Consider the following 12249-nt stretch of genomic DNA (forward strand, 5'->3'; position numbering starts at 1 on the left):
TTTTTTACTTTTTTTTCTAGAAGGAGAGCCCTCTGTGATCACTTATGGATCCTGGCCCTTTGTCCTTAAAAATGTGGTTGAATTATGTCCATTGTCCTTTCAGAATTCTCCCATGTGCAGGTAGAGCCAACTTTCTATTATGCAGGCTTCATTCGGCCAGGTTATTATCTGGACAATGTCACAAATTGACTGTTAGGTATGCTCAGGGTGTTTTTGTAGGGGACAGAAATAGTTTAGTCCCAATTTCCCCAACCTTCAAAATCTTTCTGTAGGCCTCTATCATCATGACATACGTCCCTGCATTGGACTGACCTAGATTTCCCTTAACTTGGTGCCAGTTGTCCTGCAGGAGTGGAGTGGAGCAGTTAGGATCAAAGCCGAATTGCTGAGATGGGATCCTGGCTGGTGGTTATGGGCTAGTATTTAACCTCTTTGCCTCAGTGTCCACGTCTGTAAAATGAAGATAATAATGGTAGCTACTTCATCAGTTGTTGGAATACTAAGTGTGTTGATAAAGTAATTTGGTGCCTGGCAGGTAGGAAGAGCTTTAGATGTTAGTTAGCATCTTGTCCCATGCTTGGGCCATACTTGAGGATAATGAGCAGGTATGGACTACTTCTCATCGCTCTGCATTAGGTAACTGCGCAGGAAATCTGGACATTTGCCGCGTGGTATGAAGGATGGTTTGCACATTTGGAAGAGGATAGTGGCCTTGTGTCGTCAGCATGTGCTTCTGCCTCACTCCCCAGAGATGCATATAAAATATAGACACCCAGTTCATTCCATTTTGTACCCATAAGCGCCATCCCCCAAGGCACAGGGAATTTACCATCCTGTTGGGTGGAGAAGTCAAAAGTTGACCTTTCTTTTCTACTCTATGACTGACTTTGAGAGCTGGAGGGTAAATGGTAAAAAAAAAGGAGGCATATCTTCTGCGAGTTAAAGGTACTCCCAGACTCGTCCAGGAGTATCTTCTTCGTTCAGAAATATTTATTTGAGCCCCTATGGCGTGCCAGGCACTACTGTAGGTCCTAGATATATGGCAGTAAACAAGACAGGTCCTTGCTTGAGGTCCTTGCTGTCTTGGAGCTTCCTTCACGAAGATCCCACAAACCCTAGCGTTCTAGTGGAATTATTCACTAATCACCCATTCTTCAGCACAGCCGATTCTGAATGATGACCCTGAATGACCACAGATTCTGAAGTGCCCTGTGATTCACCAAAGAAAGACGACATGATGGCCACTATAGTTTTGGTGCTATGCATATTTAGTTGCATTCTAATACTTTTTTTGAAAATGGTCTATGTAACACATCTATATGTTCCATACATATTTAATTTAACTGAATGGCCCATTCATAGACCATATGGAAAAATAGACACCTTCACATCACATGAGATACACATACAGTTTTGTTGGTTTTCTTGTCTGTGTGCTTTCCTTGTATATGTCCTCTGGCCTCACTGATTATGATGTCTTTTCTGACCCTGTGGATTGTGAGTTCCATTGGGAAGGAACCTTCCCCAGCTTGTGCACATCCCACTGATGACACTGCCTGGCTGACTGCTGGGGGCCAGGGCCAGGCGAAGGGAGGCAAGGTCTTGTCTTCTTTTTTTTTTGAGGAAGACTAGTCCTGAGCTAACTGCTGCCAATCCTCCTTTTTTTTTTTTTTTTTTGCTGAGGAAGACTGGCCCTGAGCTAACATCCGTGCCCATCTTCCTTTAGTTTATATGTGGGACACCTGCCACAGCATGGCTTGCCAAGCAGTGCCATGTCTGCACCCAGGATCCAAACTGGTGAACCCCGGGCCGCCGAAGTGAAAATGTGCGCACTAAACCACTGCACCACTGGGCCGGCCCCAAGGTCTTGTCTTCTGCCTAGTGACATGTCCAAGCCTCTCTCAGGGCCCTGCCCCGGGAGCTGTTTTCTGATATTAAAGGAAAGCCGTCAGGAGAATTAGGTCTAATATGCCCCACTCTGTGGTTCTCTCAGCTTCTCTGAAATGACCTGATGGAGTGGAGCTCCCCAAATTTCCTCCCAGCACTAAAGGTCTCTGCTTCTAGATTCCTGGGCAGACACCTGCAGAGAGTTTGGGAGTCGTTCCTCTTTGTGACTTGAAGGAATCCATCTGCTGGGAAGCCAAGAAGAGGCCAGGAGTCCTAGTGTTTCGCTGCAGGTTCACACACACACACACGCACATGCACACGAACACATGCCTGCCCCGCCCCATCTGTACCCTCAAAGGAGAGATGATTTCCGCTAGGGAGCAGACTCCAGGGGTGAGTGGACACAAGGGAGAGGGAGAACGGGACAGAGGGAGGAAAAACTCAAATACGGAAAAGGACACTCATGGTAGGGAAAGAAATTTTATTTTCAAGCTTTTAAGAGAATAATACAAACAACAGAGAGTTTTAAAAAACCCTAAAAACTAGTTTAAAAAAGTACTTGACAGTGTCCCTTTAACACCCACAGATGACGTGGCCGTTGTGCAATGACAAGAAACTCTGCAGGTGACCACCCAGTGGCCTTCCCTGGCAGGGTCCCCAGAACCAGCAGGTGGGCTCAGGAGACAGTGCTCCCAGCCAGGGTCCCCGGGTCCATCTAGCTGCAGAGGGACCAGGGAGCTCGTAGCACTGAGGGATCAGCCAAAGCGCCCTCAAGGGAGAGGTCCGAGCAGCAAGGAATACTGAGACTGGTCTCCGCTCCCTCCTTGGGGCACAGCCCCCCAACTTCCTCCTGGGAGACCCTGGGCCGGAGGCGCTCTGCGGTGGGGGCCCTGGATCTCAGCGTGTGCCAGGGCAGGAGGGAGCCTGGCAACCAGCGCGTCCTGGCCGGGGGTGGGGCTGGGTAGTTGGGGGAGTGGCTCCTTGATTGACAGCTCTGCAGGCTGAAGCCTCAGCCGCGGGACGGTGCTCCAGACCCCCACGGAAAACCTGCACTTTTCTCTAGTTGTGTGTGTGTGTGTGTTTCCTGTAAACATCTTTGAGCCAAATCACCATAAAATAAAGTAACAAGGGCACAAAAAGACACCCATCTCCAAACCGAAGCCCTCTTTGAACCCGCCTGAAATTGGGAGTTTCAGTTTGGAAGGTTTGCAAGCGAGGAGAAATCCCCCTCCCTCTGCCGCCCGCACCAGCATCTCCCTCCCGCACCGTCTGCCCTGGGGTTCCCTAAAGCCATCGAGTCAGGAATCCTGCCCATCCAGGTGAGCCCAGGGGCCGCAAAAGCTGTGTGCCGTCCCACGGGCCCACCCCCGCCCTCACCCGCCTGCCTGGGCCCGCAGCTCATGGCCCAGGGAGAAGCAGACGCAAACTCAGGGTTAGACCAGAGCAGGCGACGGCGCTTTCCCTCTGAGTTGGTTCTCCCTCCGCAGGTGCACACCTGGGCGCACACCTGGGCGCACACCAGACTCCCGGCTCCACCCTCCCAGCCTCCACTGTTCACAGGTGTTTAGCGCACAGGTACCGGGTAGTGCTGGGTGTCCTGTCGTTGTGTTTGGTTAGTTTGTATTGCACTTCGTTGTTGAGTTTGTGTCGGTTTTCCTCACTCTCGTTGGAGAATGGTATTGACTGACTGGAAATCACGAAACCGCTCGTGGCACCGGCCTCACTAACTCCAGCTCCGACCCTGTCCCCAGGCCCCTCAAGTCCCCCACTCTCCGCCTGCCCTCTGCTCTGACCCCTGGGCTGCCACCTTGCCTCCCACACCTGCTCCCCAGACCGCGACCCGCTGGCCCTGGCCCCTTCCGGCCCCGACTCCCCTTTCTGTCCTGCGTGGTCACGGCCTCCCTTCCAGGTCTGTCCTGTCACACTGTCGTGACCCTCATGACGAGCTCTCGGCTGCCGCCCTGGGGGGTCCGCTGTTCATGAGGTCGTAAGTGACTCAAGATGTGCAGGATGGTGTAAGCACAGTGGTGATCGGAGAGAGGGCCTGAGGGGTGGCTGGCTGCCCGGGCAGGGCCTTCCTCAGGGGCAGGGGTGCCCGTGGCCTCCTCTTCTGAGGCAGGGGCATTGGCCTGGGTGGATGAGGAGGTCCGGGGGTTTGTCCTGCCTCCTGACTTTTGATCCTCCAGGTCTTTTGTCTTGTCATAGTTCAGCACTTTCCACTGCTGGTTGACAGCTTGCCACCGTTTAAAGATGCGGTACACGGAGGGTCCCTCATGGATGATGAGACCTGAGGCAGCAGGGAGAAGAGAAGAGCAAAGGCCAGTAAGAGAGAGCCAGAAGAAACCAGTCTCCCTTTATCTAGAAATGAATATAGGTGTTGGGTAAGCTGGATTTATATCAGGTTGATTTGTTCTTTTCAAACCCCCCTTTCAGCCCTGAGCCACGTGGTTACCATCCCTACATTCCTGGGTTGACCCAGCCTTCAGCAGGTAGAAGGCAGAAGCTGCCACACCGAGTTGGTGACAGAGTTGGGCACCTCCCTGCAGGGACATCGCCTACCTCTGCTCCACCCCACCCACTTCTTCGCTTGACAAAATCCAAATTCGTTGTCCGTTGAGGCATAATATAAATATCTTCTTCTTCTCCCTCTTCCATGTATCCATGGTACCTGATACTTAGCAGATGTTGAATGAATTGCGTGCTTTCAAACGCACCAAAACAGAAGCCCTGTGGTCTTTCCATACCTGCTGAATGATGTCTGAAATCCCACCGGTTAAGTTTTTGCACAAATAGCCCAGTGCTAATGAAAAACACTCTCTGGAAGAGAGAACTTTGATGCAGTTATATGGCCAGAGGCAAGGAGAGTCATGAGAAACCAGGCAAATAAATATTATTTGTGTGCCACACACTAGGGATAGTGCAGTGAGCAGGACAGGCAGAGTCCTGCCCTCAGAGGGCTTACATTCTAGAGCAGAGACACACAAGAGACATCTAAACCAGCCAAGAAGACTATTTCAGGTGCTGACAAATGCTATGAGGAAGATAAATAGGATTAAATCACCACTGGCTGAAGGTGTTGAGGGTCCTGTTTTAGTGAGGGTAGTGGAAAAGGCCTTTGAGGGGAGCGATATTTGAGTTGAGACTTAAGTGATGAGAAGGAGGGATCCATGCAAAGATCTGGAGAGAGAGGCAGGAACTGCAGGTGCAAAGGCCAGGAGGTGGGAACAGATTGCACAAGGACCAGAAAGAGGGTCAGTGAGGCCAGAGTGCAGTGACCAAGCGGGCAGCGCAGGGAGGTCAGGGGCAGAGGCTTATCCACGGTCGGGCCTCCTGGGCCATGGGAGGGATTTACATTGTCTCCTGAATGTAATGGGAAGCTGTGGGAGGGTCTAGTGGAGGGAATGGGGATCTGATTTACCCTTCAGAAAGTTCATTCTGGCTCCTGTGAAACAATAAACTGAGGAGCGACAAGAGTAGCAGCAGAAGTGATGTAGTGATTCAAGTTGGAAAGGATGGAGGCTCCACCAGGTGACAGCAGAGCTGACAGTGAGAAATCGTTGGAGTCAGGATGCAGGTCGGAGGTGGCGCCAACAGACTTGCTCCCAGCTGAGGTGTGAGTCGCGAGAAAAATCTGGACAACTGAAGCTTTTGGCCTCAGCAGTTAGATGGGTAGTAGTGCCATTGACTGGGACCTGGAGGGCATGTCTCCACATTGTGTGTAGGGGTGTGGATTTGTGTGGTGGTGGCAGTGACTGTACGAGTTTCCTGTTGGGGCTGCAACAAATGACCACACATGTAGTGGCTTAGAAGTACACAAATGTATTCTCGTACAGTTGTGGCGGTCAGAAGTCTAACATCAGTCTCATTGGGCTAAAGTGAAGCTGTCCTTCTGGTGGCTTTGAGGAGAGGATCCATTTCCTTGCCTTGTTCAGCTTCTAGAAGTTATCTGCATTCCTTGCATCAGTCCACCTCTTTCTTCCAATGTCACATCTCCTACTATCACCATATCTTCTGTCATGAGATCTCCCTCTGCCTCCCTCTTAGAAGAACACTTGTGATGACGTTGGGCCCACCTGAACAATCCAGGATAATCTCCCAATTTCAAGATCCTTAAATTAGTCACTTCTGCAAAGTCCCTGTATAAGGTAACATTAACAGTCTGCAGGGATTAGAACCTGGATGTCTTCGGGGCCAATTTTCAGCCTACCACAGTGATTCATAGTTATATTTTGGTCATGGGAAACTTAAAACGTCTGATAGAAATCTCACTGGTAGGCAGTTAGACATAAGGGTCTTAAGCTTAGGAAGAGATCCGGCCTGGAGATAGACGCCATCAGTGCAGAGGTGGAATTTGAAGCCTTAAGAATGGCCCCAGATCTCCTGGGGAGAGAGAGCAGATAGACACGAGAAGAGGCCAGTGACAGAGCCACAGAACTTCTGATGTATAAAGGTTTGGGGCAGTTTGGTGGAGGTAGAGCCAGCAAAGGAGGCTCTGAAGGAGCAATAAATGGTATAGAAGCAAGAGCAGCAAGTGTGGAGGCCCAGAAGTCTAGAGAAGGAATGTTTCAAGAAAGAGAGTGTGTAACTTTTTAAAATGCTGTTGAGAGGTCAGCTCAAGTGAAATGAGGAGTGACCATTGGCTTAGTGGGCACAGATGGAGTAGGATGACAGAAGTGACAGTGGGAAAATCAGGTAGTTCTTATCAAAGAGTATCTTTTTCTTCCATGAAATCATTGCTCAGGTGGAAAGGATAAGGGAGGAAGTGTTGAAGATTTGTGGAGAGAGGAGAAGGTGGGAAATAATTATCTTGGAAATTAGGAGAATGAATTTACAAGGAAGATAGAGGGGAGCATTATCTGATGGTGTTGAGTGCCCATTTGAGATTTGTGGCCATAAATTTGAAGTGAGTCTAGTCACTGGTTGTGTGATTTTTCTCCACACCTTCAACTGCTTGCTAGGAGCATCTGTGGAGTAAGAAGAAAGTTGAGTTCAATTAGTGTAGACTGTTTTCCGATGGAAAGTAAGATAAGAGAGAGAGTGGGACATGAGAATTATGGATGTTTGCAAGGGAGTGGTTATAGAGCTGGCCCATGGAGTCTAGGCTCGGGAGGAGGGAAGTGAGGGCACAAAGGGTTAAGGGATAATGAAGAATGGAAAATGGAAAGCTATAGGGTCAATGCCAAGGGGTCTCTAAGAAGTTGGAGGAATGCTAGAGTCAGTGAACTACGAGGATGGGGGCTGTGGTCAGAGTGGGCTGGTTGAATCCAGATTTTGGAAGCAGTGTGTTTCTTGGTGGTCATGAGGGACTGAGGTGGGCTGGAGGAAAAGGTCTTTGGAGTAATGAGGAAGCCAGGGAGTTGGGTAGACGGTCTGCATCAGCCATTCTCAACGCTATCAGACCAAGTGCTCCATTTTTATAACAAATATATTTCAATATCCCTTTTCCTATCCTGAAGTGAAATGCATAAGAGAACATAAGTCACTATGGTTTCTTTTTTAAAAAAATAATATAACGCCCTAACAGATAATGTAAAGAAAAACAAAGGGGAAGTCATTTGTAACAAGACAATGTAAATTTCAATATAAATGCTGGAGCACAACTACATTAGAAAACAAATAAAACGCCTCATACATTTCCAAAGTGGCCCCTAGGGGATGGTACCACCTCTGCTGAGAACCACCGATCTACAGAGATGCTGCAGCCAGGAACCGTGGGAGGGAGACTATGAGGCAGGGGTGTCAAGGAATGCGAGGAGTGAGCAGGCAGTCAGCAGCCAACAACTTCAAGAAGGGGAGAGGGTGGTAATATATGATGACATGCACTTCAAAGGAGCTGGAGCTTCTGAAGCATCAAGGAAGAGAGGTGGTTTGGAAGTGGTAACGGGGAGCAGGGAAGACGTGGACCCCACCTCCAGGCCCCACAGAATACGTGTAATGGGAGAAAAAGCAGCCACCACTTGAGAGAGCGATACAAGAAACAATGTCCTCAGGAGACAGCTATGTTGCAATTAAGAGATGAAAAGAACTCAGAGAAGAGGTTGCCAGTGATGGACCCTAAGGACCAGAGGGCATGGCGGAAGGGCTGGGAAGATAGGGCCAGTTAAGGGATGAGCCAAACAGGGAAGGGATGATTGTCCATATTGTGAGAGTGGTCCAGGAGGCTGGCACGTGTGATGGTGAGTAAGGTGATTGGGGATGAGGCCCAATGGGATTCACCCTGCAGCAACTGTAAATCTAGGGGCGGCTGGCCCTGCCCTTGGGGGGAAGAGCTGACTCACAGGAGCAAGCAGTAATGAGTCACTCCAGCCTCCTCCATGTCAAGCAAAGAGACTGGATGGGGACACTTCAAAGCCCCTTCAACCTCCAACACACTGTGATTCTGGGAGACAAGACGGCCACCCACTGTCACTCTTTCCTCCAGTATTCCAACAGTTCCTGGAATTGTGCTTTGTGCAACAATTCTTCAAGGACTCATTGAAGGAGAGACAGTCTCCCTGTAGCCCAGTAGTTTCTAATCCTTTGGGTCACCTACCCCTTTGAGGATCTGATGAAAGCTGAGGACCATCTCCCTGGGAAAAAAAACCAAACACAGGAATTGTCCTTATAATTTTAGGCGGTTCATAAATCTCCTGAGGACCGCTTGTGGACCCCTTGATCTGGCCTGCCTCATTCTGGACAAGGAGACTTCCTCTCTGCCCGCTCTCTCACCCTCTTCCAATGTGACAATGCTCATCGCTTCTTTCACCCTTTGGAACATGTGCCTGTGACCCTTAGCCCTGCACCATTCATGTGTTCATTCATCCCACAAGCCTTGTTTGAATCTCGGTATGCTCTTTTCTCTAGATTGTAAGCCCCACAAGGACAGGGGTCAGCTGTGGTTGAGGTTTGGACAGCTAACACAGTACCAGGAGCTAACTGAAGCCTTGATGATGATGGGAGGAGAGAGAAACCTTGGAGGGAGAGGAGTGGGATCTTCTGAAGCCCTGAACTAACTCTTTCCAATAAAAGCCACTACACTTGATTCTTAATTAGCTTCTTGATCACGCGATTTTACCCTGATTGAATAGAGTGGCTTAAATTTTTTGTCTGAATGCCGCCTTCTAATTATCTAACTGTCTAGTGTTCAGGAAGTAATTAGACCTTTTTAATGGCTAGGTGGCTGAAGGAAAGGAAGGTGCACCTGTTTTTGTAGATAATGCTTGTTTGGCAAAAGATGGAAAAGCACAAACTGCCTTATTCACCTCCACTCCCCATAGTCCTCCTTATGCTTCCTTCTCTATGAATTATTTATTGATTACTTCGATGGTGGAATAAAAAAAAAATGGAGGAAGATGGGTGGGGCTCTTCTGATTGAGACTGGTCAAGTGGGCAAGGTTGAAGAGATGGGAGAGAAAGAAGATGGGTGGGAAATGGCAGTGGAGAGAGAGACTGAAATTAGAAAAGGAGGAAAGAAGGCTATTGGTGAAGGGAGGCAGAGAAGTAGTAGAAGAAGAAAATGGAGAATTAGAATGCATGCTAATGTCAGAAACTCAGCAGGTTTGGATTAAGTCCTTTTCTGGGGTTTTCTATGTAATTTAACAGTAATCTAGAAACCACCTACAAGGCGCCCAATCCTGGGCTGTGTCTGCGGGAAATCCCGTTCCAGAAGAATTGTCACCTTCATCTTTCTAATGTCCCTCCATCTTTCGTGGCTCCTCTTCCTCACATGGCTGTGGGCTCCATCAGTGGTCAGAACCCTTCCTTTGTCATCGTGTCTCTCTCCCTGGCCTCCAGAGGAAGTGGTCCTTGGCTCAGCCCACGAGGATGGGAGGGAAGGTGGCCATCGTGAGGGGTGATTCTGCCTGCACGGCTCCCCCTCCCCAACTCACCACAGCGCCGTCAGGGAGCTCTCCCTGACGCAGCATCCCCATCCTCCCTGCTGAATTTTGGCCATCACGCTTGCTGTGTCCGCAGCAGTGAGATACAATTGAATTCCGTTTAGTGTTTCCTGAGTACCTACTATGTGCTTCTATAGCACCTGGGGTGGAACAAAAAGAATGGTTCCCCTTAACTATGGAGTTAAGAGGTCAAAGCTAGCAGAAGTCTGCGGAGAAGCCTCTGGTCCCCTCAGCGAAGGTAGAATTCCCCCTCCCCACCTGCATCTCCTGCTGTTGTCCTGGTTTAAGCGGCGTAAAAGCTGTTGATGTCTCTAGAAAAATGCTTCTCCAACTTTAGCATGCATCAGAATCCCGCAGGGAGCTTGTTAAAACACATATTCCCAGGCCCCACCTCCAGAAAGTCTGACTCGGCGGGTGTGGGGTAAGGCCTAGGAATTTGCATTTCTCATGTTGATGTTGCCTGTGTGTGGACTGCCCTTGAGCAGCAATGCCTAGTACAGGTTCTTATCCTGGCCCACTGCCTTCCGGAAGGCCGAAAATTTTGATCAAATAAAGAGCTATAAGTGACTTAAAAAATACTCCACTTTCAGATGTGGTAAACATGAAAATGTAAGGCAACCGAAGAAATGAATACTTCCTCTCCTGCACCCAAAGATCTCTGGCCCCACAGTTTCGAGTCAACTCACCGATGAACGTGTATTGAATGTTCAGAGTACCTGCTGCTTCCCAGCCTGGTGCCGTTAGGTGAGTTACTTCCTCTTTCTGAGCCTCAGTGCTCTCATCAGTAAAGTGGGTCTGATACTCCCTTCCTCAGAGGGCTGCTATGAGATTAAGTGGGGTGACGAGTCCTGCGTGCCGAGGCTGGCACCGTGCCTGCACACGTTTAACACGCAATGCCACCTGATGTTGATTGCTGTGGGGGAGATTACAGGATAGAAAAGCCCACGCACGTCTCTTCCTCCTCCATCATGGCCAGCCCCATCCCCACCACAAGCACCTGTTCTTCCATCTCCTAAATGTCCTTCCCAATCCTCCGTCTGAGTCATGGTTAATAGAAGAGCGATGTGCTAGGACTGAAAGAGCTCTTGTGACCAGCCGATTTGGCAGATGTGGGATGAGCCTTCACAGCTGCGCCCGCTCCCCCCACCAGGAGCCTTCAGTAGCGCCTGTGGAGGGATGTTCTCCTCCCGCTGCGGAATTACCCGCTGTTAGGCAGCTGTGGGGCAAGACTCACCCCCACGTCCCCCACCAGAGCCCCATCGTTGCCAAACACTCATCTTGCAGATGTTGCCCCTCAAGGGCCCAGCCCTGTCAGAACCCGTGTGAAAGAACTAATCAGGCGCGTGTGGGAAGGAAATCAACAGAACCAGCTAGTTTGGGTGGGCTCACGAGGTGCTGCTGGGAGATGCCGGACTGGCAATACCACCAGCTGCCCAATATTCTCCAGGAGTACAGCTTCATACTCCTCACAAGTGTAGCCAGGCTGTAGTTCTGGGGTGTTCCCTGAGGAGGTGGCGAGATGTGAATCCAGGAGCCTCATTCGGGCAGGCTTACCTTCACTCAAATGCTTCGCGTCGTGGTTCGGGTGACTCTTGCAGTAATAAAGACCCAAAGGACAGAGGAGGCGGAAAGCACTCAGTGAGGCTGAGGCAAAGCCCCCTTCCCTTTGTTTCCATCCTGTCAATGTCCTGTCAGTGCCCAGGAGAGGGCGTCCCCTGGGTGGTGACTTCTGAAAGAGTTCCCTTCCGAGCAGATCTGGCTGGGCCAGTTGACCCTGTTCGAGCTGTAGTGTTTCTCAGGTCACCAGGGCCAGACCCATTCCAGTCACTCTGCCACGCAGGGCACTGCAGGGACCTGTGAGAAGGCCTTTGCTGGAAGATCCCTGAGAGGGCTGAGAATCTTTGAAATGAAGTGAGCTTGACTCAGCAGGGCTGGGTAGGAAAGAGGAATATTTCTGGGCCTCAAATACCCTGGCACTGGCACAACCGAGAGGCCCATTCCTGGAAGTGTGTCTGTGAAGCTATGCCCTAGGACACTGGGGATTTTTTTCTGTGGGGTTTCTTTATGAGGCTTAGAGCTTTCGCCATCTGGACAGATACAGACAGAATTGCATTTCTCAGCCACTCTGCGTGGTGATGCTGAAGGCCATGTGATGATGGTGATAATGGTGACAAGGGTGATGGAGATGATAGTCAATATTTATTACATTGTTGCTATGTTCTGTCACTCTAAAAGGGCTTTGCAAATATGGTCTACTTCTCACAGAAACCCTATGACGTAGGTGATATGATCTCCACTTTACAGAACAGGAAACTGAGCTCAGAGAGGCTACGTGTCTTACACAAAGACACACAGCTTGTACATGAAGTGCGAAATAAATCCAAGTTCATTTGAGACAGAAGAGTGCCATGTGTCTGGGTTGCTTCCTCCTCCATGATCCAGGTCACGGTCTCCCCACAGAGAGCAAGCAACTATAGAGGAGATA

The 12249-nt window shown here is 49.8% G+C and overlaps 1 protein-coding gene across 2 annotated transcripts in view; it reads right to left on the reverse strand.

Annotated features, from left to right (window-relative positions):
* Window positions 1-2351: 2351 nt before the first annotated feature.
* Window positions 2352-12249, reverse strand: part of MARCHF4 (membrane associated ring-CH-type finger 4) — a 105584-nt gene continuing 95686 nt past the window's right edge. Inside the window, exon 4 of one of the 2 annotated variants that reach the window (XM_001489959.6) lies at window positions 2352-4174. In XM_001489959.6, the coding sequence (XP_001490009.1) occupies window positions 3807-4174 (368 nt within the window). In that variant the 3' untranslated portion in view covers window positions 2352-3806. The other variant, XM_070269252.1, reaches the window with a different exon arrangement.

Source organism: Equus caballus, chromosome 6 (assembly GCF_041296265.1).
Source record: "Equus caballus isolate H_3958 breed thoroughbred chromosome 6, TB-T2T, whole genome shotgun sequence".
In the NCBI taxonomy this organism is placed as follows: Eukaryota; Metazoa; Chordata; class Mammalia; order Perissodactyla; family Equidae; genus Equus; species Equus caballus.